Source organism: Falco rusticolus, chromosome Z (genome assembly GCF_015220075.1).
Source record: "Falco rusticolus isolate bFalRus1 chromosome Z, bFalRus1.pri, whole genome shotgun sequence".
NCBI lineage: Eukaryota > Metazoa > Chordata > Aves > Falconiformes > Falconidae > Falco > Falco rusticolus.
In genome coordinates this window covers 32,514,882-32,541,898 of record NC_051210.1, presented here as the reverse complement: position 1 = coordinate 32,541,898, position 27,017 = coordinate 32,514,882, and the positions used below count along the sequence as shown (strand labels likewise).

Here is a 27,017-nt window from a genome sequence, read left to right as displayed (position 1 = left end):
TTCATGCTTTATACAAATTTATTTGTTTTGTAACAGTCTGGCAAAGAGTATTTCAAAGAATGTAAGCATCTGTTTGTAGGTGTAATGTAAGGTGAGTAATGTAATGTAATCGAACAAGAAGGGCTAATCGACTTCAGCACTCTAAACAAGTATTAAAATACCTAAGGCAAAGCATTATGTAATCCACAGTTTTGAGGAAGTTTTTACTGAACAAAAAGGGAAAGGGATGAAGCAAACTACAAGACAGAGAATAAATGCTCATCTCATGGCAGATTTCGTAACACACTACCTGACCAGCTCCACTGCAGCACCTCCTAGGTGCAATTCTAGCCACCTGGATGGTTTACATTACTCAGAATTAATTCAAAGCATTCGAATGAGAAGTCTGATTAAAGCATAACTGAGTAACAGATACATGGGGACGTTCCTTCTTAAACCAGCACACAATACCGAAAATGTGATAATTAGGAGCATCACCAAAGTATGTTATGAAAACGATACCAGCTCTGAGCTGTACCGCTGGAAAAGAACACTTAACTTACTAGGTTAGAGAAGTGATCTAGCTATGAAGAAAAGTTTTAAGAGCTGATGTGTTAAAGACAGGTGCAGCGTGGTTCTTGCCATAAGTGATACTGCTAGAGTTCTTTTTCCTGGGGGTGTAGGAACTTCACCGTAAACTTCTGTTTAGCAGTTGCTATCAGGCTTCCAAATTTTACTGATTTACATTGCTAATGGTCAGCATTTTGTACCTATTTCTTGTAAATTGAAGAACAGCTCTGTTCATGACATCACATGTCCACCTGCTGGCACCTGCTGACAGCACTTCCATCCTGGCCTTTCTGCCATAGGTTACATCCATTAGAAGAAGGTTACTTCAGCGGCGAGCATTGCAGAGGAATCAGGAGCACATTTTGCTGGGAGGCCAAGAATCTGACACTGTCCCGCACTGAAATTAAATACATACTTAATTAAGACAGTAACCCAATGAGAAATAATACTTTTCACAGCATACATGCAGGTAACACTATTGTGTTCTCTGGATCCATCATGTCTTACCAGCTGCTACCACTCTGGCATCTTCATGGGCACTGTGCCTTCCCGCTGCCCGGTGATCTGGGCTCTCATTCCACCACATCACGTGGACTAAGAGAGTACAAACAGTCAGCTGAATACTGTTACGCTGCAATAGAACATGTACTGTAAGTCCTAGCAGTCTGCCTTCACCTGTTAAGGTGCCTTGCATTTAAGATGCCAGGCAAGTAAGTGGTGGGTGATCCTTTACTGAGCCTTTAAAAGGTTTGACTCTTTTAACATCGAATCTGAGAGACTTTGAACATAGCAGCACCTGGCTTAAGCCTATAACCCAATACAAAAAGCTGGGTTCAAGGACTGTTTACAGTACTTTGGCGATCCACACCAACAATTTCATCAAGCCAGCCAATCCTCATCCAGGACAAGGGCTTGCCCCTCTCCTTCTGTCCCTTGCCATGCTAAAGTCTGTAGCAAAAACTGAGTAGTACCTGTGTTAAGTAATCCATACTCCGTGTGGAAAACACCAATCAGCTTGGTGTAGCCTGTGTTGATGTGAGCATTGATTGCAGCTCGAAATGCTTCACCCCACAATGCTGGCCCACCAGGCTTCATCTGGAAAGTAACCCATTCATATACGCCTGGAAGAAAAGGCAAAGACAACCTCAAGGAAGGACATACAAATTAATATGCCGGTTCTCAAACAGTGTGTCACGGCTATGATGTATTTATTGTGAAACCATTACTGCAATTCCTCACCATTCGGGCTCAGCAGGACACGGAACTGGCCCTTCATCCCAGCATGCACGGTATCTCACAGCTTCCAGGGGCTCACAAGAGCACAAGCAAGCAGCTTGCTAACTGTGGCTAATTCAAGTTTAAATGCAAAAGTTAAACCGGGACCATGAGTTTCAGAAAGCTTCACACAAAGCCCAACTTAGCAATTTTCAGTGTTGCCTGGAAATTGGGGGAGATTCAGACTACTTTGCAGAAATTACAAATAATCATACATGTTTGTGGGCTTTGGATGGCTGATTGAACAATGCAAGGTGTCCTTTTCCAAGACTGGTGATGAAGTGGTTTATGACATTATAAACACCTTTGATTCCTGGTAATCGGTCACAGCGAGATCTGAAGGCATAACCAACAGACCAGGGCTAGCTTAGCATCTCTGCTCTGTGGGAAAATCACCCTTGTTTGTAGAGAAATGGCATGATTTGCTGAAAAACTTCAGTCCTGCTACAAGACACATTATCCATCTCCTTTCTATTCAGGCAGTTACTCTAGATCACAATTCTTGACACTTAGAAAGCTAGACATTTGCCATATGGCAATGTATGCCTGGTCTCATTCTCCAACAATGGGCTGGAGATAAACTAAAATGGAAATGAAGTGTTTGAAAAGTCAGCTCTCCAGTCTTCTGAGAAAACCAGACTGTTTTCAGATTCAATTGTAACAGCAGAAAATTCAGAATCACAGTGAAATAAAGAACAAATACTGTACGTATGCACATGCTAAGGGCTAAAGCAAGGCTCGTTTAATGTCACTTCATGCAACCGAGCCTCCAAACATTCACAAATCTGGGAACAGTCAATACTATTAATACCACATGTGCTATACAGAGATTTAAAATGCGTAAGGACATAACATTTACACCTGTTATATGATACATACAAAGTATGCTAGACTTGCATGTATCTTTAAAAGGTTTTGTTTTCCTTAAAAGCATTATGCAAAAGAACTGTAACATCAAAGCAAATCACTAAAAGAGAAAAACCTCTGTGAAAGAGAGCCATCTTTGTCCTTACTGTCTCCAGGGAATGTCCTCTCACTGATGGATGGCCAAAGCAAGTCTGGGATGACTGCTCTGACTACAGCACTGCCATTTTGTGTGTTCATTTACCAGTTCACACACCTCTTTACAACTTTAATGATCAGGGCTCTATTTAGTAATTGATGTTAGTGTAAAATCCTTCTTAAAAACTTTGTCCCTCAGCTGTGTTACGTCACCTTTTTCACATGACATGTACATGCACTTGTTACATGAAGGGTTATAAAGCCACGGAATACCTGGCTTAAACTTTAAGCCACTTTTTATTAGTCCATCAGCATCAGTAATTTTAATCAGCAAAAGAGAAGAGAAGCTCACCCCCTTCTTTTAGAGGCTTCCCAAGTTGACACCAGGGTACCAAATAAGCAACCTCATTGTGCTGCTTTTCTATCAAGGGGAGAACTGGGGAGATGAATTTTCCCTGCCAGTCTTTGTCATTGGCTAGTGCATGCCGGACCGCTGTTCTGTGAGCAAAATTATCTGTAAGACAGGAAAAAAAAAAAAAAAAGGAAAAAAAAAACTATGAAAAAAATGCTCTTAATGTCACAACAGACTCAAAATGTGTAATTACAAGGAGGTAAGCTGCACTTATGTTTTTAAATCAGTATTTTTCAACAGTGTTTCCTTTAAATTCTGCAAAAATCTTTGCTTTAGCTGTCAGATTTAAATGGTTTCAAGCCAAACCAAATTTTCTAATAAAGTTTATTAAAAAGTTAAAATATGTTAAGCGATGTTACTGTTAAGAAAAGTTCATAGATGGCATCCACAGGAACTACTGGATGTGGCAACAGTTACCAAGCATAAAGAGATTCAGAGAAAGCACAGTGGATAAGGAAGTGGAAAAGAAAATTCAGAAGGAATATTATCCTAGCAAGAGAAAATTAAGAAAAATATGAATTTTGCCTTGTACAAAATGACATCAAAATTACAAGTGTAAAAGTAATGTTCCTTTGTTCAGCCACATGAAAGTTATTAAATGCCCAAAATCTAAACCTTTCTTCCTTTTTTTTTCTTAATTAAAAACAAAATCACTGAATTAAGAGTGTCTAAATTTCAAATGGTTAGGCTGCAGTGGCATCTTAAGCAGTACGTTTATGCAGACAGCTTTCAATAATACAAGAGAAAAAAACAACATCTGAGAATGGGAAGAACCTTAGGAAATACCGGGATCTTGGGCCTACTAAAAAAATATAAGCAGGGATTTGATGAATCAAGGAGAACTGGTATTGTAACTTACACATGTAAACAACATTAGAAAATGAAAATTACAGGTTTTTCCTTAATTTTGCATTTTGAAAGTTTCTCACAGATCATTGAAAACAGAGGGGTTTTGTTTTTTTTAAGAGACAAGAAGTAACAGCTAAGGCTAAAATGTTCTGAGAAGCAGGACGATTTATTAACCACAGATGCATGTAAACTCGTAATATTCCTGTCAACAAATGGCTGGTCCCTTTAACCCTCCAGGACAAAAAGTGTGCCACTTTATTCTGAACAGGTACTGTGACCATGCTGGATTTCGACATGCAGACCGAGGACTTCAGAAAACAAAATTCTCTGTCTGCATTCTACCCTGGACTGCAGCAAGTATACAAAGAAACTGTGTTGGGAGTGCCTTCCCACCTCCCCCTAACCAGAGTATCCAGTTCCCTTGGGCTCCACAAAGAGCACAGCCAGCACACCTAGTTTTTTGCGTAATTGTAGCAGTTCTTGGCTCACCAGCACCTTCCCGGTCAGCACCAACTCCAACAACATAAAAAGCTGATTATACTGCAGGAAGCCTGTCGCTACCAAGGCTAAAGGAGCAACCACGCTTCTTGCGCCTGGGGAGTCTGAGCTGGTGGAATGGCTTCCCATTCTCAGCACAGTCCAGCTGCAGAAGTTCAAGCATGCAAACTGCACGCTCATTGTTTTAGGGAGTGACTGGTACACTGAACTAAAATTTGAAAATTATACATGCATACCAACATACACAGACTACATATAGATTGCCTGCACTTATGTGTATTATCTTATTAAGGAGTTCTCAACTTTTTCTCCATCCATTTTGAAATTGTGAAAACACCTGCAGTTCGGGAACTGGCCCTATGTTAAAAACACTTACCATGAACCAAGCAAGCACTACCGCAGTTCCTCTGTTACACCTGTTCTGAGATTGCTGTTTAAGAATGGCTGTAATTCTCTCATCCCAGCATGTCAAAATTGACCTGACAGCCTCTGCAGCGTTCTTTTCGTAATCAGTAAAGGAATATTTTAATTTTATTTTAATTTTCTTACAGTAAGAGGAACAAATAACAACCCAGTAAGCATTCTTTTCACCTTCTTACCTAGAAGAAAGGGAGCAGAGAAAGACAGCAGAGTGGTGTAAAGGGATACTGAGCATACCATACTTCCAAATGTGGACCACCTTATTCATCGCTCCCAGCTCCGCAGACCAGATTCCCACCAGCTCTGAGTGAGCTGTGCGAAGGTGAAAGTACTTGTTGGCCATTTCCACAAACTCCTTCATCTTCGATGGCTTAATATCATACGTGCGAATTTCATAGAAAATGCTATTATTTTGTCTGGGCCCTGTAGCAAGGAATGCAAGTACCTGAGAGAAAATATTAAGAAAAATAACTAATTCTCAAGCCAGAAAACTGTCTTCTGTCTAATTTCTGGAGTTTTCTAAAACAGTGAGATGCTATCAATGGATTTTTTTACTGGTGGCTGGGAAAGGGGGTACTTCATGATCTCCACTACAAAACCATCCTGTGACTTTTTCAGTCAGGAATAGTTCCCACGTGCATCCTTTGCTGCGACTCCTTCCGGCTGCGCAACAGGCTGTGATGTGTCTTTTACCTGTCACACTCAATTGTTTAATTAACAGCTCATAAAAACAAATCAGGATTTTCTTTTTCTCATACCTCAGGAAGCCAGTGGCAGGGTGCAAAAAGTCAGAGCAATGAAAAGAGAGTCGGCTGGACGCGTTATTCAAAGGAGAGGCTGCTGATGCCACCCAAGCAGAGGCAACGTCAGCACCTGCCTGCATTGCCCTTGTGCAACCAACTCAAACCACTGCCGTCTGTTTTCTGGTCACAACCCTTACACCAGTATCAGCAAATCACGTATTGCTGGCAAAAGAGAGTAAAAGAAAATGCCTGGGAAAAGGTCAATTCCTTCCAGCACAAGATGGCTAAAGCCTGCATCCTCGCCCTTCACAGCTGCTCCCAAAGGCTGCTCAAGCACAGTTTTTCCATTAACAGAACATAAAACCCTGCAGAAGCCCCACAGTTTGCCGGCTTTTGCCACTGCCTCAGCAGCCTGCGACACGCTGCCCAGCCCTCGGACACAACTAGAAAAATTAAGGCCCAGGGCCAGCCCTGCGTTTGCACAGCGGCGGCTGCCGGGCCGGTTTGGGCCACCTCTCGCTTCACAGGCACCAGCAGTGGCACGCACGGCGCAGCAGGGCACGACACGGCACGGCACGGCCCCAACCGCACAGCACGGCACGGCACGGCCCCAACCGCACAGCACGGCACGGCACGGCCCCAACCGCACAGCACGGCACGGCACGGCCCCAACCGCACAGCACGGCACGGCACGGCCCCAACGCCACGGCACGGCACGGCCCGGCCCCAGCCGCACGGCACGGCACGGCACGGCCCCAGCCTCAGCCCCAGCGGCACGGCACGGCCCAGCCCCGGGCCGCCCCAGCCCCTCACCCCTCACCCAAACCGCACCCCTGCGGCCCCCAACCCCGCCCTGACGCCGGCACCGCCGCCGCGCCGCGCCCCGCCCGCCCCGCGCCTGTCTGCCGCCGCCGCGCCGCGGCCGTTACCTCAGGGCGGGCCCAGGCCCGGGCCAGGCGGGCGGCGGCGGCGGCGAGGGGCCGGCGGAGCGCCCCTGGGGGCAGCATGGCGGGCGGCGGGCGAGTGCGGCGCCAGCTGCCGGGGGCGGGGAGCGGGGCGGCCGCTGAGCCGCGCCGGGCGGTGGGGCCACCTCCGGCCCGGCCCGGCCCGGCCCGCCCCGCTGCGTGGGCCGGCGGCAGAGCGAACCGCAGCGCAGGGGGCGTAACGCCGGGGATTGTTCCCGCTGGGGGCGGGGTGCGCACGGTGCGGGGAGATGCTGGCTCGCTCCGTGCCGGTGCCGCGGGCTCGCTCTGCCCCAGCGCCCGGCCTGAACACAGCAAAGCAGTACCCAGGCTGTCTAGCACTGCTGGCCCCTCACGGGCTGCCCCGGCGCAAATCACTGTGAATCGCCTGCCGCGCAGCATTTCCGCATCATTGGCGGGATCAGACTTGAGGTTGCATGGATACAAACTCCCCACCCACACCCTCCTCCTGAAGAAAGCCCCGTGGTTTGTCTCTGTGGTGGTCTTCTGGGTAAATCCAAGGTGCGTGCCAGGGGTGCACGGTGCCAGGCAGTGTCACCCCCTTACATCTGTATGCCCGACTGCACAGTCCCCGCTGTCACACGGTTGCCTAGGGGTGGGATTTTGTGATGGCTGAGACTGTATACCTTTGCAGAATTAAATAGTGGCCAAAAAAACCGTAAAGATAAAATTTCCGCTGGTGTCAGTGTATCCAGGGTTTTACCTATGGGAGTAAATCAGCTTCTAGCAAAAGATGGTTTGTGGAAGACTATCTAAATTAGCAAGGCAATGTCTCTCACGATTCCTCTTAATGGGGGCAGTGCCTATCTTCCTCCACCCTGACTAATTGATTTTGAGGGCCTCAGCATGGAATTAAGATGAAGAGAGAAATTATGGATTCATGCCTGTAGAGCTTTCAGGCTTTTTCCTCACAATTATGGACAACATTTCTCTTTGTTAAAGAAGGATTGTATAAATTGAGATTAAAAAAGTAGTTCTAAGAAACACTTTAAAGAGTGATGTGGAAAGAATGAAGCATCTGCACTGTATATATATATATATTGTATTTTAATGTGCAAGTGGTACTCTTGGTTACATTTTTTTATATCAGAAGAACCGAGCATGATACGTGCTAAAGTGTTCTTGCAATATGGCCTGAATAATTCTCATAGTTTCTACAGCAGCAGAACACCTGAAGTGTGATGATTGATGCAGTTATTGCCAGTTTAAGATTGGTGTAACATGGGGGGGGGGGGGGGGGGGGGGGGTTCTCCCTTGCAGACAAATTGTATTGCAGCTGAAGGCCGGGAATGAGATGGCACACACCAAAATATTTAAGGTTCTCCATTACTTATCTTATTATATGGATTATGTAATGTTCACAGCCATGTTGTGCTGGAATATTCCTTGACATTTTTAAAAGCTGTTATTTCTGTTTGAACTTTTGTTGTGCTTGCTTTCTCATCAGGAATGATCACACAAGGCAGGATTTGAACTGAGTAGTCATCCCAAATCTGGTTCTTCACCCAGTGTGCAAGAGCTGATCCATGCGCAGAGCTAAGGTACATGTTAATGGCACCTCTGTGCAGAGATGGGTGCTAGGTGGTGAATCCACAAAGCTAGCACCCCTCTAACACCTGGTGAAACATTTCATACACTTTGAACAAGTGTTTGCAATTATTTCTTACTGGTTCTTACCAGCTGAGTCTCCATTTAAAGGCACAGCGCTATTTCTTTTCACCACACCTGTTTTGTGGGGCAGAGGCATTGTCAGTAGGGGGCCTTCTTTGCTAGAGGGTTTTTACTATGCTAGTTAAGATAGTTGACACATAGTTCAAGTAATTTTCTGTTTGGTCTTATGAACCATTTGGTTCTCCTTGAGCTCACCTTTTTGTTTCTTAGCTTGACATTTATGGTGTCTATTCCTTCCCCCAGGGTCATGTCTTGTTAACTATTTGTAAGGGTTGATCAACATCCTCTGGTTTTCATTTTTTTTTCCTGCTTTTCTTTGAAGTAAATAATTTGTGTATCACTAAGGTTTTGTTCTTGCTAACCTGAGAAGAGACTTTGATTTTATATTTATTTTGTGTAGTCAGGGAGTAGAAAGGTGAATGTCGTTTCTGTATTTGATCCAAATATTGTCGAAAAAGCATATTCATGGCCCGGTGTGCAATAAATCAATTTTCACACACTTGGGGATACATTGCTTGTATATTTTAGGTTTGCACAAAGCTGGGGGCTAGGTGGTATTCCACAAAGCAAGCCCACCACATGGGACTTCCTGCAGTATATTTATACACAAAAACTGCAGAACTAGTAAGTTTCCAAGCCCATCCTCATTACACCGATTGGTTAGTAATTTGATATAATTCTAATAAGCTTGCACAACTGTTTCTACTGTCATGCATGCTCAGGGGAGGGGTCTTCACCTGGGCAAGAGCCTTCTTGACCTAGGGGTGTGATTTTTAGTATTATCATGAGGGTACTTCAGTTAAGGACCTTGAGTCTTGTTGCCAAGTTGGCAGTGCACCCTCAGAGTATCCTTATTAACTCTCTCTTTAAGGCCTAATTGTTCCAGAGTGTCTTTGCTCAAAGCATGGCTGTGTACTTCTTTGATTACAGCCTAAACTTGTCAGCTTAACATACACAAAGTATACCTTGCACAACACAATCAGACCATTTAAATGTTCTGAGTTATCCTTCAACCAAAACCAGTTCAACACAGTGCAGAGCTAAAACTTACAGCAAACTACACTGGAACTTAGGGAAGGCCTGAAATGATCCCCTGAAACAATTCAGCAAATTATAAGGCAAAATTTGAGAAAACTTCTTGCAAGTGCAGCTAAGGAAGTGGCTAAGAAATTAATTGAGAAAGCTGTGGTTTCAGCTCTGCATGTTTTTTACTGGAACTTGATTTCACCATACCCTGTAGTATTTTCTCATTCATGTTCTTCTAGAAGTCCAGGGGTATATCCTTCTTTCCGTGTGGATGTGGCAGTCACTGGTGAAGTGAGAGGGTTGTACCTCCAGCTCTTGTCTGCCACTTGCAGGCTCGTCTACCAATTCACAGAACGGTAAAGAAGGCCTGTGCTAGATAGACATAAATTTAACAATTCACAAATGGTTTGGGGATGACAGTGCTGGTCTTGTAGAAGAAATTATAGTAGGTAATGCTTCTTGCTGGGAAGTTTTAATTTTGGTACTGAATTGATGAATGAAATTAAATTTTCAGTTTATGTGTCTGTGACTGCCTGAGCTGAAATGGTTTATTAAAAACTTTTGTTACTAATGGAAGGCAAAGCTCCATGGAGGCAAAATGCAAGAAAGCAATTTGTGTGCATTAGTGCATTTATATGTTGTACTCCCTGCATACAACATTTTCATCCATTTTCATTTTCCCATGAAACAAGAACCACATTTAATCTGATCTGTATGCAACTTGTGAATGTGGGCAAGCACTGGATAGGATTTTTTATTTCCTTGTGCTGTAAGTGGAGGTGGTGATAATGAAAGAAAGGTAACCATCTGTACCAAAAGACTTAATGCTTGCAAGAGCAGCTTAAAGTTCATTTGTGATGTTTGCTTAAACACAGAGGAAGCGACTCAGAATTTTGGAAAATGAGAGAGCACAGTACCTGCTCCTTTGCTAGGGGGCATGTGTCCCTTTGTGAATCACAATTTTCAGCTTCCTATTGTATGAAGGAAATTTCCTTCTATTTCTCCATAAATCCTTCAGCTTAAATGCCTTCCTCAGAAAGGCAAACAAGAGGGTGTAACTCACCTCTTATTTTGAATGGTGGTAGGATTTTTTTTACATAGTGCAGTGCCATTGGTAGGCTTGAGAACAGTGTGCAACAAGCTTGTGTAATACACTAGGTTTCCACTGCATTTTTTTCACAAATCTCTCGTGCTCAGTGCTGCCCTTCCTCGCTCTAGTTCTGCTGCTGGGTGAGCAAGCCACAAAGGGTTTCCTGGTTTGCGGACAAGGCAGTATCCCTGAATGTAATGCATCCTCTTGGTATGTTCCCAGTAGGCCAGAATATGTAAATATCCTTTGGTTTCTATTCTTTCAGCTGCTCCATATGAAATCTGAATAACAGCTTGCCCAACTTGGTATTTTCTTCCCTGTTTTTCCTAGCCAGTACTCACGAAAACAATCTGCCTTGTGCATTGTATGTAAATATTTATTGTGTGGCACTGGTGAGAATACCTATAAGAACCAGTGTTGTCTCTGTTTACTGGTGGTTGGTCACGTTAGCATTCTTTGTAGCCAGGGCCTGAGGACATGCTTGTACCAGGGTTGCATTCAGATGTCCTACCAATCACCAAGCAACAAGAAAAAGAGCAGAGCAGGTGCTTATGGCTATCTGGAAGGGAGCTGGAGAGCTGCTTCACGCTGCTTGATTTTAAAAAACATTTAGGCCAGATGTCTGACATCATAACACTTTATGTCATTGTTTGTATCAGCACTAAAAGAAGGTGAATTTTACTGTACCAAAACATTCTCGACTCATCTTGCAAGTTGCTGTAGCGCAAATGGGCTAACAGATGACTATGTCTATTTAAATTAAGTCCAAAAGAACACTCAGATGTGTTCCCTGTTCTTTTTTAGAGGGCATGTTTCTTAGAAGCTTGCTGAAAAGATTTTTCCTCTCTCTCCCCCCTCCTCCCCCCGGGAAATCTGTAATGGTTTCATGATTCCACAATGATTCCAGGGACATGTCAAAGATAACACACACTGAAATCCTCCAAACATTTTTGTATAGTAAAATGGTTTTATTCCAAACCTCAAAAAAATCTTTCCTGTCAACAGGCCATAAATACTATATTTAAAGTACTAAAAGCCTCTATTAATTGCTTGTGCTTATTACTTGGCCACTGTAATTGCAGTTGTTTCTCTCAGAATATCTACCTGGGCTTTGTGAATGGTATTTTTAAAATTCAAGAGTAAAATACTCCTTTTAGTCAATCCCTTCTTAGTTAGTTAGGTAAAAATGAATGCTCTGCTTGCGTGCTTTCACAGACGGGATGACATAAGGTAGCTTCTGCCACTGTGGCTATTTCAAGAACAATGTAGCTAGGAACTGGGAGGTCTGTGCTACAAAGTGCATGGAAAGGAGACACCATTAAGTATGCAGATGAAGGTTTACAAGGAGGAAGATCTAGCTTGCTTGACTCCTTACTTCACAGGTACCAAGTAGCTCACTTAACATTTTCCCCAGAAAAATTAACACCTGAAAGGTTGTTGATAAAACACAGAGACCGTCTTTCCTAAGTTAAAATTCTCTACAGCCTTCTCTTCTTTGCTTCTCTTTTCTGTATACAATAAGCTCTCTTCTGCAGGTGCAGAGTAAAATATTCCCTAGGATTTAGCCAAGGTTGCACTTGTGTTCTGAACCCAGGTTTGCCTGGAGAGAAGCGAGTGTAAGACGGGAGCCAAGTATTGCTTTAAGGCAGGCTCTAACTTCTCTAGTAAGAAAGCGGATAAAGCCAGATGGCAGAGATCAGTCTTTCCAGTGGAGGGCCACTCCACCAATCCTTGGGCAGGTATTTTCTGGATCTTCTACACACATACCTAGACATGTTTAACTTGGAGAAATGCAGGATGATTTCAGCTGAGGATGGAACAATACTGTGCCTCCTAACCTGTCTGAGGCCTTATGTGATAGAGGAGACAAGCAGAAGTACAAATTGCATCATATTTATATGAAGGTAGATGGAGTCCAACACAAGAGAGCTACCTGGAGAAAGCACCTTCTTTCTTGCAGTCCCATGCCAAGCCAGCCCAGAGATAGAGAAAAGACATGGTCCTGGGCAGGCATATGAAAGCCGAGGAGGCTAGTAGGGACCACTTCCCTTTCTTGGGTCACTTCTTTTACCCTCTCCCACCTTGGATTCAAGATGAAAACATGTGGGCCACTCTCATACGAGTGCATGCCCTCATGCTGTTGTTGTGCTTGTGCCTGACTGATGGGCTAGCTCCTTTTCCCCACGCTGCCCTGCTTCGTCTGACCCTACAATGCCCAATGTGGAAGGAGAGCATTGCCCATTTACTGTGGGCGTTGTTAACCTGGGCGGATAACCACCAATGCTGGCACATAGTAAACATGTATTTCTAGCTATTTTGTTCTTTATCTGTGACCTAATATGATACCAGTAATACTACTTATGACATCGACCCACACAGCCTGCAGCTGAAGTCACAGTAGCGGGGTTAATAAAAGGAACTCTGTGGTGGCTGTGCTTGGCCTCTTTGGGGTTAAAGGCAGCAAGTCTTGTTGCTCTTTTGTTGTGAGCAAGCTCTTCTGCCCTAATTCAGCTCCTGAGTTTGGGATCAAAAATCCTGGAGGACTTGTCATCAATGAAAAGCCCAAAATAATGAGTGAGATTTCTAAGCAAGATTGTTACCAACTCACCTCTCCTTATTATTGATGCGTTGCTTAGATAAACATCTCTTTCCTGTAGAAAAACAGTCTTGTCTCACTTGCCTGGAAAAGTTGTTCCTTCTTTCAGTCTCTGTAAATAACCTCTTTCAAGGCTTCCTTTGCCTGGAGTTGCATTGAAATGAGTACTGATAATAAGCCTCTGTTTCTGCCTTAGTTGCTCTTCCCTCAAGCCCTAGAAAACTTGCTTTTCTTGGTACTGCGAGATGAGTTGTTTCTCTGTTATACAATGTCTTCCAAAATTCAGGAGGCACTGCTGCTCTTTAGGGTAATGAGCTGCAGGTCTGTGCTAATTACATAAGGGATATTTGCAGCATTGCTTGTCAGCTACCTCTGCATATATGTCTGTCATGGTGTCACCATCATTTCTGTCCTTCCAGTCTGAATCCTGGTGCAATGAGCACAGCTAAAGGCTGGACTACTTCATCTACCTTCGAGTGAGCTATGGTTAACACAGGTTGAACGTGCTGAGCAGGGTATAGCTCAGTTAAACAAACTGGTGGGCTAAGAGGATGGAGGCCAGGAGCATAACAAGCAAGTTCTGCCACTGTGCTGCTCAGAGCAATCCCTAGAATGGTACTAGGCAGCAAGGGCTATGAGGTACACCGCAGTGCTCCTGCTACTACACAGGAGTGACTGTAGTGCCTGAATAAGCAGGTAGATAGATATGAATTAAGTGGACGTATAAAGCGAAGAATGTTTGCAAGTGGGCTCGGCTCATCTGGAGATTGTAACTTACACCAGTGCCACTCGCTTTTACAAAAATATAGAGGCTTCTTTTTGCTTGCTTACTTCTACCCATGTGGGACTCATTCTTTCAAAAAAAGTAAAAGCAAGCAACATTAGTGCCTTTTAATATGACTACACTACTTCAGAAAATGCTCTGAAATGCTGCTCTCTGTGATTGTTACTGCATAGAGATCACTCTTGTAATTCAATGTATTAAAACCAGAACAACTCAAATCCTTCTCTTTGTAAATTAGGACGCCTATGAAACTCTGTACGAAGCTTTGATACAGAATCTCCTGGCCAGTATAACTAAAGGAAAGTGATTGTCTAGAAAGTTCCAGTCTGGAGGAAAAGTCTTTATCAGTGAGCATCTGAGGGATTCCATGTGGATCTTTCCTGGAGTGACACAAAAATAAAAAGACCAGCCTAAAACAGAAAGCATTCTGATACTTGTTATCTCCTAGGGAGAAGGAATACACCTGCTGTAGAGAGAATCCTTCCAGCAGGCTCAGATGGCTTGATACCAGGAAACCCGTGAGTCACAGCAGTGTTCGGCAAATCGGTTTAATCATTCATTTGGAGGGCTTCCAATATCAATACTTACCCATGGAATTCCTGGAATTCTGAAGGCCTGCACTTCCCCGCATTTACTTGGAAGCTACTGATATCCCAGTATGTTGCCACTTTCAAAGAACTTTGATTTTTAAAGGCACCTGTAGCATTTCAGAACAAACTTTAAAAAATAATTTCTAAGAGAGATCACCTATCCACATGGAAGTCTGTCACAACAGTAAGCTCTTCCACCCCACTTTACAACAGGGGTCCTCAAACTATGGCCCGCGGGCTGGATACGGCCCCCCAGGCTCCTCAATCCGGCCCCCGGTATTTACAGACCCGCTCGCCCCCCCCCCCCCCGCCGGGGGTTGGGGGGGAAACCAAGCAGCCGCAGATGGCTGCCTGCCACTGCATCTGCACCGGCCCCCTGGTTAAAAAGTGTGAGGACCCCTGATTTACAACATCTACAAAATCTCCAACCTTACATTACCTTGGTCATGCTATGCTAAGTTAAGCAAATTGTTTTTTCTAGACCTCTCTGTTAAGTGAAGGAACTGTGAACTGGGATTCAATTTGCCTAGGACCAGACAAACTGGCAGCAGCAGAACTTGGGTTTGAATCTAGTATTTCTAGCTCTGGGTCCCAAAAGTGTATGGTCTATAAGCCCAGAACATTTTCTTCACGCTTGGTGACAGGTAGCTGCAGTAATCACTGGTCAGCTCTAATGTGAAGGTAGACTGCTGCATTTTTGCTTTATCTGGCAGGTAGGCCTATCTCAGTACAAATAAGTTACACAGGCAACAGCAATTACCAGGAATGCTGAGCAAAAGCCAGTGTTGTAATTTAGAGAAGAGGCAACTTGGGGGTCATATGATCCCTTCTCGTGTAATTGCAAGAGTGCTTCAGGAGGGAAAGGTGTAATCTGTTCTCTGTCTATGGTGGATAAGATAAAAGCAGAAGGCTGAAATTACAGGAAATTTAGATTAGATATTTTCCACTTCTTAAGACAGTGAAACATTTGAAAAGATTGCCTGGGAGAAAGTGGGATATCCAGGCCTGGAAATAATAGGAATGGCTAAAATGGTGTTCATGCATTCAAATAGATGGTATGGGCTAGATTAGCATTTTTAACCTGTGGAATATTGACCATGGAGTAACAGTCCATGAGACACGCAGGGTCCATGCAGCATGAAAGGGCAATGCAAAAACGATGTAAAGAAACCAGTCCGTAGCCAACAGGGATGTGGCAGATGTCTGCCCTCTGCTCTGAGGGACTATTTGACATGTTGGGGACAAAACCATTAAAAAAGCATTTCGTAAAAAGCTAACACTTGGACCAAACACTGAATAATGTACTCAGGCATTACCATCCCTCCTAATGGCCATCAAGTTCTGAAATGCTACATGGCTTGTAGCCTTTTCTTTCCTGTTTAAGTACTGTTGAGACATTTTTTACTAGCTGGCTTTCTGGGTTCCCCCAGACATCTTGTCTAAGATAATGTCAATTTAGAGAAAGTAACATACCTGGAGATTTTTACAGTGTGTTGATAACAAGCAACTACTGCCAAGAGCCATTCCTTTGTCACTGAAAGCCCCCAAGAGCCTTCTGCATTTTGAGTGACTACCAAAGCAACCAGGGATGCCTCAGGATTAAACATTGCAATTCAGTTCTGCCCCCTGTACGCTACAAGGAAGTTCTTGCTGGGATCGACAGACTCAGGAAAGGGTGGACGATGGCAAATGCCACACTGTAACTTGATTCAGCTGTTTTCTTCATAATTTCTCTGTCTGTGATGTTGAGGCAGTAGCCTGTGCATTTACCAAAGTTACCCTTTGGTAACCAGGAAGTCTTCCCTCTGCCAGCAAACAAAATGAAGGAGTCCTCTAGTTAGAGCTGGCAGAATTTCAAAGGGACCAGCAGTGTTGTTGGTGTTGAATCACCAGGAAAACTACTGCCTTGTTTGCCTACTAGCAAGGCACATGAATCACAAGGAGCTTCCACTAATGGTAACAGAAAGTACAGTGTTTTGTGAGGTTTCCATTCCTATGGTTTCACTCTTTTGGCCCTGCCTCAGGCATTTCTCTCATTATTTCCCATATCCCATTTGTATCCTGGTGGATACCTCTGGCAGGCAAAAAAAGCGCCTAGGTGAGTGGACCACTTGCTAATGCTGACTGCTGCCCAAAGGGATGTGCATCTCCTCGTCTTTCCCTTGGAACAAGCATTAATAAACTGCTGATTTCTATTAACCTATTTTTCCCTGAGACCTCTGTCCTACTTTTGTTTGAAATTAGCTAACTGGTTCAAAAGATATTACAGGAAGCAGACACATGAACAAACAGATAACAGGTAGCTTAAACCTGTAAGCTTTGTTTTCTTAGAAAATCAGGCTAAAACAAATATTGTTTGATCAAATGGTTGCTGCCTGTGAGTTGGCCAAGTCAGGCACCCAAGAGAAAGCCTGCACCTCAAAAACCAGGGGGCCAAATCCAGCAGACTCCCTGGAGGGGGACACTGAATAGAAAACCCCTTCCTAGGCTGATCTGATTGAATCCTCATTGATCCAGTACTGCTTCAGGAGACTGTGGGCACGAGAGATGAAGATCGTGGCTGAAGGACTCGGGCTGGTCCCCATCTCTGATGGTGCCTTCTTTTGGGACTAGAGGGAGAAGCTAAGGTGATGGGTTGAACAATATGGCAAGGGGGGAACTGCAGAATCTCAGTACAAAGTATTGCCTTCCAGGACACCTTTATTAGCCTCCTTGTCATGTGATTCATAGTAAAACATCAGCCTTTAAAAAAAATACCACTCAGATTGAACTGGACACTTTCTGGGTAAGAAGCAATGCTTAGAGAACATTCTGTGCATTTTGGTCTGTCCCACAGGGTAAACAGTAGTTACATCAATAGTTTTAGGTGGTATGTACTGTACCCTATTTACTGCAATATGCTCTGATCCTTGAAAGCCTTCCACTATGTTCATCTTCAGGATGGCTTTCATTCTTTAGTCCACTCCAAGGATGTTAGTTTTCCTCGTAGTTGTCCAGTCTGTCAATGCAATATCATTTTAATTATATAATGCCATTGCCTAAGGATCTTTCCAGCCCATGTGGGGAGTTTTGGACTGGTGACTTGTCTTGCCATCTTTAGAGAAGATCTTGGTGACTTAAGATCCATACTTGGTGACTATGAGATATCCATATGACTTGAGGCATAGATAACAGGTTGTGTGGTGTACATACTTCCACCTCCAACACCTTCTGTTCTCTGATCTATAGGAAAACCCATGCTTGTGGTGGCCATTAAGACTGATGATGTTGATCTGTTCACTTCTACTACCTTGCTCTAATAGATCTCCAGCCACAAACATCGGCCAAAGTAATTTGCTGGAGTGTATGCCCAACCCCTGCCAATTTTTGTAAAGTACCCCTTGGATCCCAGAGATCTTCTGGCTTTATTAAATTCAAACATGTATGTTTATAGAGAAAAAGAAAGGATCTTTGGCAATCTCATTTTGCCAAGTTACCTCAGTGCACGTAACACAAGGCTTCTTTCCATGTGTTTGAATGTTTTATACCCAGAAGAGACCCTTCATGAGGTACCTGCAAATCCTCAGGCTGCATCAAGTGCAGCTCTATGGCTCAAGGCCCGTAGTGTTGATACAAAGATCTTTGCAATGTTCACACTGCATTCCAAAAAATGCATTTCCTGCAGAAAATGCAAAAAGGATTCTTCTCATGCCACCAGCTGATACAGTCGTTTTGTGTCATCATAAGCCTGCAGAATTTGATTTTTTTTTTGGAGATGAAAGCCATTACTTAAGCAAGTCCGTTATTTAAGCAAATTATTTTAGCAATAATCACATTCCCATTATGGGAAGTAGAGGGGTTTTCCATTGTTCTTTTGGCTGTTAGTAACCTCCAGTGCAAATCTGTCTGCCCCCCCATAGATGTGTCTCAAGAACTGATACATGAGGAGTTCTTTGGAAGAGCTGAACCTTTATATTTTACCTACAGAAAACAGTGATCTTCTGTTGGTTTTAGGGGAGCTGCTAACACACTGACAAATACTGACTAGCAAAAAGAGGCAAAAATCTCCCATCCAACTCATATAATTCCCTCAAACTCATATCCAAGATGTAAGTCAGATTCATTAATCTGAGTTCTGTGATTGAAAGGTGCTTCCCCATTCAAGCAGGAGGAAGGAGGGACAAACCTGAGTACTTCGGAACATCATTCTCTTCTTTTTCCACCCAGATTCAATAGCTCAGCTTCTGGCAGCCTGGGAAAATTCAGGCTCTCCTTGAGGGCTCGGTTCAGTAAAGCTCACCGCTGAGGCAGCTGGGCTGGCTGGCTGTTTTGTGGCCACTTTGCATGTGGTAAATGCACTGGAGCTCACGCCTCAGCATTGTACTTGACCAGCACCTGAAAATGTGAGTGTGAATCTGAGATATTTGAGTCCTGGTTTTATAAACCAGTTGTGTGCCTGCCTAATTTCATGTATGTGACTGTTTTCAGTGGGACTGAACCATGGACTGAGAGGCACCAAGCTGAAAGACATCTGGTTTATTGCTATGCAAAGAGCAGCCTTTTCATATTGACTGTAGCAGTCACTCGCATCTGTGGCTTGATGTGTCATTTAAGTTCTCTGCCTGAGAAATCAGATTGCTAGGGTTTGCCTTTTTGACATATGATGTAGGAGGATTAATTCATGTGTGCCCTGGACTTCAGAGAAGTCTGTCAGTATGAAAAACTGTAATTAAGAATTGTTCATCCTGCACTTGAGAACACTTGCACAACAGCCTTATCCTTAGCTCTGGCTCACTGTTTGCCACTGCTGCTCAAAGCAGTAAAGGTTGAATGTGCTCAGCAGGAGCAGAATTAGACTAAAAATTTACTTTCAAGACAGCCATTGGAAATGCAAAGTTGGGGAAGAACCTAAAGCTTTTAGAACCAAGGGAGACTCCAAAGGCCAAAGCAGTCAGTGATAGATTTCCATTGACTCCAGCAGGCTTTGAACCAAGTCTGTATCTCCCACAGGTGTCTCAGATAGTTATCACTTCATCACCATACATACCTCTTCATCTTCTTCTCTCAGAAAACAGGAATCCAGCAAGCTCTTCAAGCCAGGAGACAATTTTTTCTGACGTCAAGGAAAGGGAAGAAAACAGTATGTTGTTTCTACAGCTATCAAAAATCTAACATCCTAATATAAAAATATAAATGGAAAAGAATTGTGAAGGATTGGAATATATACTTGTGGAAGTGAGCAGCTTTTTCCCTGGGGCTGAATTTGGACTTGGATTTGATCTTGAGATAGCTATAGAGTTGTAAAACTAGTTTAATGGAGTTGTAAAAAGTCAGTATGATGCTGAAGGAAAAAAAAGATCAAGCTTTCAGAAATAGAATAAAGAAGGACTTTGGGATTTGAGGGAGTCAGGAGCAGCACATCTGTGTCACCTGTAGACACTGGATCCATATGGAGGTGGTGAGTGATAGGGAGTGGGAAATGACAGGCAATGCCCACCAACACCTTCAGTTGTTCAGATAAAACCCACTTTGCAGAAGACTGGATCTCCCTTGTAGAGTATTGTATTGTCCATTTCATGCCTTTAACATTCTGGGTGAGGATTTCTTGGAAGTAAGGGGAAGAAAAGGGATAGGTGCTGTATAACCAGCTAGCCTGGCTCTTAGTACACAGTTATCTAGGGTGCGGAGGAGGATGTATGGAAACTGTGAAAAGTAATGCTGAGGGCTAGAGCACAGGAGCAGGCCGGAACTATTTTATCCAGTTGCTGGTGGAAAAGTAAGGCTGAGGTGAAGGGTGGGGGGAGCAAAGGTGACAGCAGCAATTAATTGGGGGGGGGGGGGCGGCGGGGGGAATGTTGGAAAAAAAAGAAAAATGGAAACATGCTTCTTGGCTGTGGAGCATTCTGTCTGCACAGGGTGGGCCTGGCTAGATGTGGCATTCGGCAGAACTTCCAGATAGCAGGCAGAAATGAGAGTGGGGTGGGTGGGAACTTCCTACAGCTTTCCTTCTGCTTCGAGTAATGTTGAATGTCGAGTCTATGTGCCCATGTCACTGGCAGCGGGTTGGTCCCTGGCCAGGGGCAGGGTGGGAATGAACAATTGGCTGGGGAAATAGCAATAATAAGATAAGGATTGCTGGGGAGGTAATGAGCATGAGACTGGGGATGTACAGCTGTGGGGCACGAACACTTCCCTGGAGGGGCAGCAGCAGTATATAGCAGGGGGGCAGGGGGATTGAGAGCTCCTGTGTTGGGGTCTGTATTTGAGTGCTGTAGGAGGCCAGGGCTGTAAGGAGCAAGAAGTGTGGCTGGTTGTGAGGAAGTGGGGTGGTACATGAGAGGGTGGAAGTTCAGAAGATGCATGCTGATGGTGACATTTAGGAAGAGGGAGAGGAAGAATTTGCAAGGATGTCTGGGGTCCTGCTTTGGAGAGGAGCCGGAAACTAGGAGATTTACAGGAGAAGACAGGACAAGAGTCTTCTGCTGTATCTTGTTTTCTGCTGGGATAGAGTTTATTTTCTTCTTAATGGTTGATAGAGTGCTGTGTTTTGGATTTAGTGTGAGAATAATATTGATAACACACTGATGTTTTAGTTGTTGCTAAGTAATGTTTACCCTAAGTCAAGAACTTTTCAGTTTCTTCCTGTGCTCTGCCAGTGAGGAGGTGCACAAAAAGCCAGGAGGGAGCAGAGCTGGGACAGCTGACCTGAACTAGACAAAGGGATATTCCATACTGCAGAACATCATCCTCAGTATATAAACTGGGGGGAGCTTGCCTGCGGACTGGCTGGGCATCGGTCAGTGGGTGGTGAGTAATTGTATTGTGCATCACATTGTTTTTTTTCCCCTGGGTTTTATTCCTCTCTCTCCCTCTCCTCTTCATTATTATTATTGTTGTTAGTACCATTATTATATTTTACTTTATTTCAGCTCTTAAACTGTTCTTATCTCAGCCCACGGGTTTTACCTTTTTTCCAGTTCTCCTCCCCATCCCACTTGGTATGGGGCGGGGTGTGAGTGAGCAGCTGTGTGGTACTTAGTTGCTGGCTGGGCTTAAACCACAACACCCTGGCAGCCCGTATTCTACCCGCAGCTTCAGTGGCTGACACCAGCACACACTCCCTGCCATCTGACGCAAGGCTATGCCTCCCTTGCTCTGACCACCCGGGCACCCTGCGGCTCTTGCTCCCTTAAGGCTTTCCGTCTCTTCAGATGACCATCAAGGCTGATGTTAGCCCAGGAGGCTGTGCAGTTGCCTTGCGTGGCAGGGTGCTCCAGAAAACAGGCTGCAGAAGGAGAAAGCGCGGTACCCCCCCGCCCCCGGCAGCGCAGCCCTCCCTGCTGCCACCGCGGCTGTTACCGTGGCGCTGCGCCGCACGGTGCCTGGCGCTGCTGTCACCCCAGCCGGACACACGATACCTCCGCATCGCGGCTTCTCGGCTTCGGCTCCTGTTCTCTGCTTGGGAAACAAACGGTATCTTCCTTTGTTTAGAAAATCCGCCAAGAGACCTGCCTGCGGGGACCGTCCGCTTCTGACCACAGTCGGTGTCGATCTGTTCATGGTGGCAGGGCTTGCTCTGTCCCAGTGAAATGTGCTTAATTGTCATCATTTAACCTTCCACCTTTTGTCATTTGTGACTGATGCAAGCTCGCTACCTGGGGAGACCTGGGGAAGGATATGCATGCAGCTGTCTTGTCCAGCTGCTTGCCCACACTCATTACAGCTTTGTTTAAGCAGAGGAAGCAATCTTGTCAGTACTTTTCCTCTCAACGGTGTGGATTCCCTTTTTGGCTGCAGCATTTTGGGTAGTGGCTGCTGTATGAATGTGCCACAGTTGCACGCCATAGTGATTTCATTTTGGGGAGGACAGTGGGGTGATGTGCCCTACTTCTGCTTCAGTCTGAAGGCTGCTTGTTGCATGTCAGTGCAGCCATAGTTGTAGCTGTGGCAGTCCTCCTCTGACTCAGGTTTCCCCAGCCCTGGTAGTGCTGTAAAAAGCTGCAATTTACCCTTCCCTTCAAAAAAGGCCACTGAATAAATGTTCCCTTCCCCTCACTTCTCACTGGCTTGGTATCTGGTGTGCAGTCTCAGTCCAGTCTGAACCATCTGTAGCATGAGAAAGAAGACATGTGAAAAGGGGAAAACCATACAGGAGGACTTTACAGGAGGTTGCCAGTGTCTAAGGAAGCCAAAACCACAAAGCCATAGTATCTTGGCTTGAAATGTATGCTTACCTTGATCATGGTATACTATACAGTTGTGGTATTTGCCACCTCCTTTTGGAGGTCAAGATCAGAATGACTTATGTGAGACTGGCTAAGATTTCCCTAGAAAGGATACCATTCTATAGAATCTTATATGTTATTCAGGAGAGGAAAAGACCACCTGGAGCATTTCTGTTCTGCTCAGATACAGTATGCTCCCCTCACCTGTGTGTTTGAGTGCACTTTTGAACACCTCTGCTGATATTTATGCAAAACACTCTTTCTTCTTGTGGTTAGGAGTCTAAATGGACTACTTTTCTAGTGAATCCATCTGGTTACCATACCCAGGCACAAGGCAGGGGCAGCAGAGGAATCACTGAGTCTAGGGCAGATGAGGCTCCGAGAAGAAGACCCTTAAAAGTAACCATGCTTAAGCAGAGGATTCAACAAAGCAATGTTGACTTGATGAACATATGGCTGGGTGCTCCAGTCTCAGAGGAAGGTCTGTCTTTCCTTACATTCCTCCTTTGCTTTTCTGTTAGGTACTTTACCCTCTGGGACAGAGCTGAGCAGCTATGCATATGAGATTGACTTTTGGGGCTGATGATGCTGGTGTGATCTATGCTCTGTGCTAGAAGGCAGTGAAAAAGCCCCTTCCTTCATATCCTCCCAAAGGCCAAATTTCCCCTTGTCATATGGATGACACTGCAAATAAACCAACTGGTGATTCTCTCCTTTACCCTTTATGTGGCAGTTTGGGAGAAGGGAAGGAGTCTTGGTGATTTGATCCCTAGAAACCTTCCTCACTAGCACAGATCCAGCCATAGAAACAACACTGCATTCCTGGGAACTGGCTGAAATCTGCTTTTCCCTGCCTCCACTGTTGGCATCCCCATTGCTGGAGCATCCTGGACTCTTAAGACCTGGCCTCTTGCTTCCATGTCAGAAGTAGAATGGAGGGCTTTCCCTGACCCAGAGAGATGGCTTGGCTGCACCATTAGTGCTGGGGAGCAGCAGGAGCAGAACTCATTGGGAGCTGGCAGCCCAGGAATAACAAACTACTTTTCTGTCACTTTTGGAGGTGCTTGGGAAGAACATGGCCACCCTCAGCCTGGCTGGGACTCTTCCTTGAGTTCTTCACCCTGAAGAGCTTTTATTAGGTCTCCTGGGTGACACCATGAGTACTGCGTGGGGCTGCCATTTTTGGAAAATATTTAATGAGCTCTCGCTGCTGTGGGCTCATCAGTTCTGCACAAAGACCCAGGAGCTGTGACGTTTGCTGGGGAGGGGATGGTGGTCTTGACTGTCACTGATGGCCTGCTTAAAAGGTTGTACCCACTGCAGATGGGCCGATTTCAGGACCCTGCAGCCCTTTGCTAAAGGGAAGGCCAAAAAGAGAGATTTACTAGAGATGAGGAAGGGCAAAGTTTAAGATTAAGAGAGGAGGTGACAGCAGTCACCCAGAAGGTACCCATGAACCTGCCAAAGCGAGGACATTCATCAGTGTTTTTTCTGTCCTTCAGCTGGGGCTAAAAAGGAGATTTCCAAAGACTCACCCAGCAGGGGAGGTACCTGTGTTGTGAAGTCCTGTTTTTTTTGGAAATAAATGTGAAATAGGAGATCCCTAAAGTCGAATAACAAGCCTCTGAGATTTCCCATCAAATGCTCTAATTTTGGCCAGTTACAGGGCTCCCCAGTCAAGGAATGTTGGTCATTTCCTTTCCTCCTGAGGACCATGTCAGATGGAGGAAGGAGCGAAGTGAAATCTCTGGAGACAAGAGATGGAGGGTCTGGAAAAATTATGTTTCCTGGAGTCCTAGGCATGGCAAGACTCCAGAGAACTGTCAGTGGAGGAAGGAGCAAGACAAGAGTCAGTTAACCCCTAAAAGGGAATTTTCCAGGAGCTCTGGTTGTGAGGCCAGCCCAGCCTGACAGCCTGTGAGGAAAGAGGCACATGAAGAGAGATGGTACTGGCACGGCTTGCAGCATACCCCTCCTCACAGCAATGCCAGCTAACTGGCCCACGTGTGCACTAACCCATTCCCTGCCATGGTTGCCACCCTGGGCATTACTATAATGATTTACTAGCGCTATCTGACTCTTCTTAAGGAATAATAGAAAAGTTCCCCTCTTTATGCATGCCCAGTCATTTCCTAGTCTGTGCCTTACCTCCAAATCTGCTGTTCTCATTGTGCTGTTGTACTACTTTTCCAGCTTTAATTCAGAAAGAAAGAGTTTTGATGGTGACTCTTTTTCTGAGTAAAATGAAAAAAAAAAAAAATGTTTTCCCAGCTGTGTCCAGAAAAACCCAGACACACAGAGGAAAATCCAATAAATGATTAACTCAGTCTTTCCATCTGCAGATAATGGTGTTTCTGGTTGTTTTTTTAAAATTTATTTTATTTTGTTATTATTATTATTATTAGCCTTCTTCTCCATCATGGAAAGAGAGAGTCTCTATTTGATTTGAAATGCAATGTACTGAGCTATTTTCTGGTAAGTACCTGGATGATGGCTTACCTGTGGATTTCTGCCTCTTGAATGAGGGGAAATAAATTGGAAGTGAGATTCCTCTACTCTTCTCATCTTCTTGTGAGAGAAGAATAATGAGCAAGAGAGCGCCTTTATAGGCAAAAGATTACAGAGTTTATGCATTGGTTATTATTTACAGACCGCTGATTGCAATACATTTTTTTTTATTTTTCTGAGGAGGTGGAGTGGTGAGAGAAGGTATTTTCAGCCATGAATTTCTGACCCAGATGATTAATGTTTGTCTTAGGAAGTGGTGGTAAGAGGCTGGTGCCAGCTGCATGGAAAAGGCACTGACACAGCAATGCGGTGATGCTCAATCCATGCATCCACTCAGATGCTGCCCTGCTGGTGAGGGAAAGCACCCTGTGGCCCCACGGTGTGACCAGAGGCAGGTTTGATCCATGTGGTATGGTCAGAAAAATGAGTTTGGTTTGCTGCACTGCTCCCACTCTGGTGATCAAGTGTGGGGCAGCTTGACAGGCATACCTTGGCAGCCCCTAGACACTGCATAACTTACCCATTTTCCTGTTTCTTGACCTGTTTTCCATCCAAGACTCCTTGCAAATGAAGAATCCACCACAATTACTTTTTTGCCTTGGGTCCCAGTCTTGCTGCATGGCATACCCAAACTTGATATTTTCAATAGTGTTATCTAGGCAATCTCAGCTGATTACCAGAGCACCACTGGCCTTGCAAAGTTCTGCTCTTCAAAATAACCCCAGCAACTGCCTTTTGCAGTTTGGCCACTTCTCGCACAACTCTCCCTTAATGAAGCTGAGAGATCCAGCCATCCCTTGCAGTGTCTTTACACTGCTACTGTTTTGCCATGGCCAGCAGTTTCTGACGTTGTCTCTAGTTTGCTGTGCCTTGTTTGCCTAGCTGAACCTCAGCCCAGCACCCACGCCACAGCTGGGTCGCCTGCCTGGTATTGGGTCCCTTCTCCCCATCAGTGCCCTTGGCCAGGGGATTTGCAGCAGCTTAGCCAGTGAACCAGGCTGGACACTCCTGCAGGGTTGACTATTCACCACCTTCACAGTGGCTGCCTGCTGAGTACCTGACTGCCTCTTTTTTTTAAATTATTATTATTCTAGGTTGGGTTATGTCAAAATGCATGCTGTATGCTCAAACTTGAACTCTTAAGCAATTCAGAGTGCTCTGTAGCTGTGACAAGCCCTCATAACTGCTTAGAAAGCTGCCAGTTTTTGTGCCAACTTTTGCTGACATTTTTTTTGCTTTTTTGGATATAATTAACTGGAAACTTAAATCAAGCCTTTGGGCAAAAAAACAGAAATTTCCTTCAGAAATGAACTACAAGCACCCCATTTCTTTGCTGATTGCCTGTTCACAGTAGTTTTGGGATTTAATATTGCCCTCATGCAGAAAACGATAATCAGTGGTACAAGAAATACCACATTCCCTTGTGCAAATCTCAGGATGGGTGGTGCCAAACCCCATGACCCTCCTTTGCAGTGAGGTAAACCGACAGCTAGGTAGATGCCAGCATGGCAGGGGCTTGCAGGGTCATCCTCCCGCGAGCAACACTCTCCTCTCCCAGTACTACAGCACAGAGCACACTGGCGGCAGCCTAAATGTCCGGGTGACTCAGGCCAGATGCCTGGATCAGAGAGAAAAGGTTAAATTCTCCTCAATACAAATAGAGGGAAAAACCCAAACTGGAGTGCAGTGGCTGTGGCTGCCACCTAGGTGCCCAGGGCCGGGTGATGGGCAGCTGCCTTGCGAGGGGTAGCATCAGCCTCCCCCTCAAACCAGGCTTACCTCAGCCCTGCTGGGGAGGAGGGAGGCAGGGCGTATCA

At 44.9% G+C, this 27,017-nt stretch overlaps 2 protein-coding genes and 1 long non-coding RNA gene across 3 annotated transcripts in view; 2 read left to right on the top strand and 1 right to left on the bottom strand.

The window, feature by feature from the left end:
• On the bottom strand, positions 1 to 6,755 carry LOC119141616 (protein NipSnap homolog 3A-like). Its single transcript, XM_037374090.1, has 6 exons — positions 6,678 to 6,755; positions 5,243 to 5,450; positions 3,179 to 3,340; positions 1,521 to 1,670; positions 1,057 to 1,143; positions 1 to 946 (listed from the first exon to the last, which is right to left on the bottom strand). Exons 1-6 carry the CDS (start codon positions 6,753 to 6,755, stop codon positions 870 to 872), a joined length of 762 nt encoding a protein of 253 aa, XP_037229987.1. The 3' UTR covers positions 1 to 869.
• Positions 6,756 to 6,970: 215 nt separating this feature from the next.
• The window catches only part of PSD3 (pleckstrin and Sec7 domain containing 3), a 140,040-nt gene continuing 119,993 nt past the window's right edge, over positions 6,971 to 27,017 (top strand). The window contains exons 1-2 of the mRNA XM_037373692.1: positions 6,971 to 7,232; positions 8,179 to 8,272. Of these exons, the coding sequence (XP_037229589.1) occupies positions 8,258 to 8,272 (15 nt within the window). The 5' untranslated portion in view covers positions 6,971 to 7,232; positions 8,179 to 8,257. The remainder of the gene's footprint in view (positions 7,233 to 8,178; positions 8,273 to 27,017) is intronic.
• On the top strand, positions 21,234 to 25,033 carry LOC119141391. The gene is made up of 2 exons (XR_005101916.1): positions 21,234 to 21,274; positions 21,959 to 25,033. It is a non-coding gene; the product is annotated as an uncharacterized LOC119141391 (long non-coding RNA).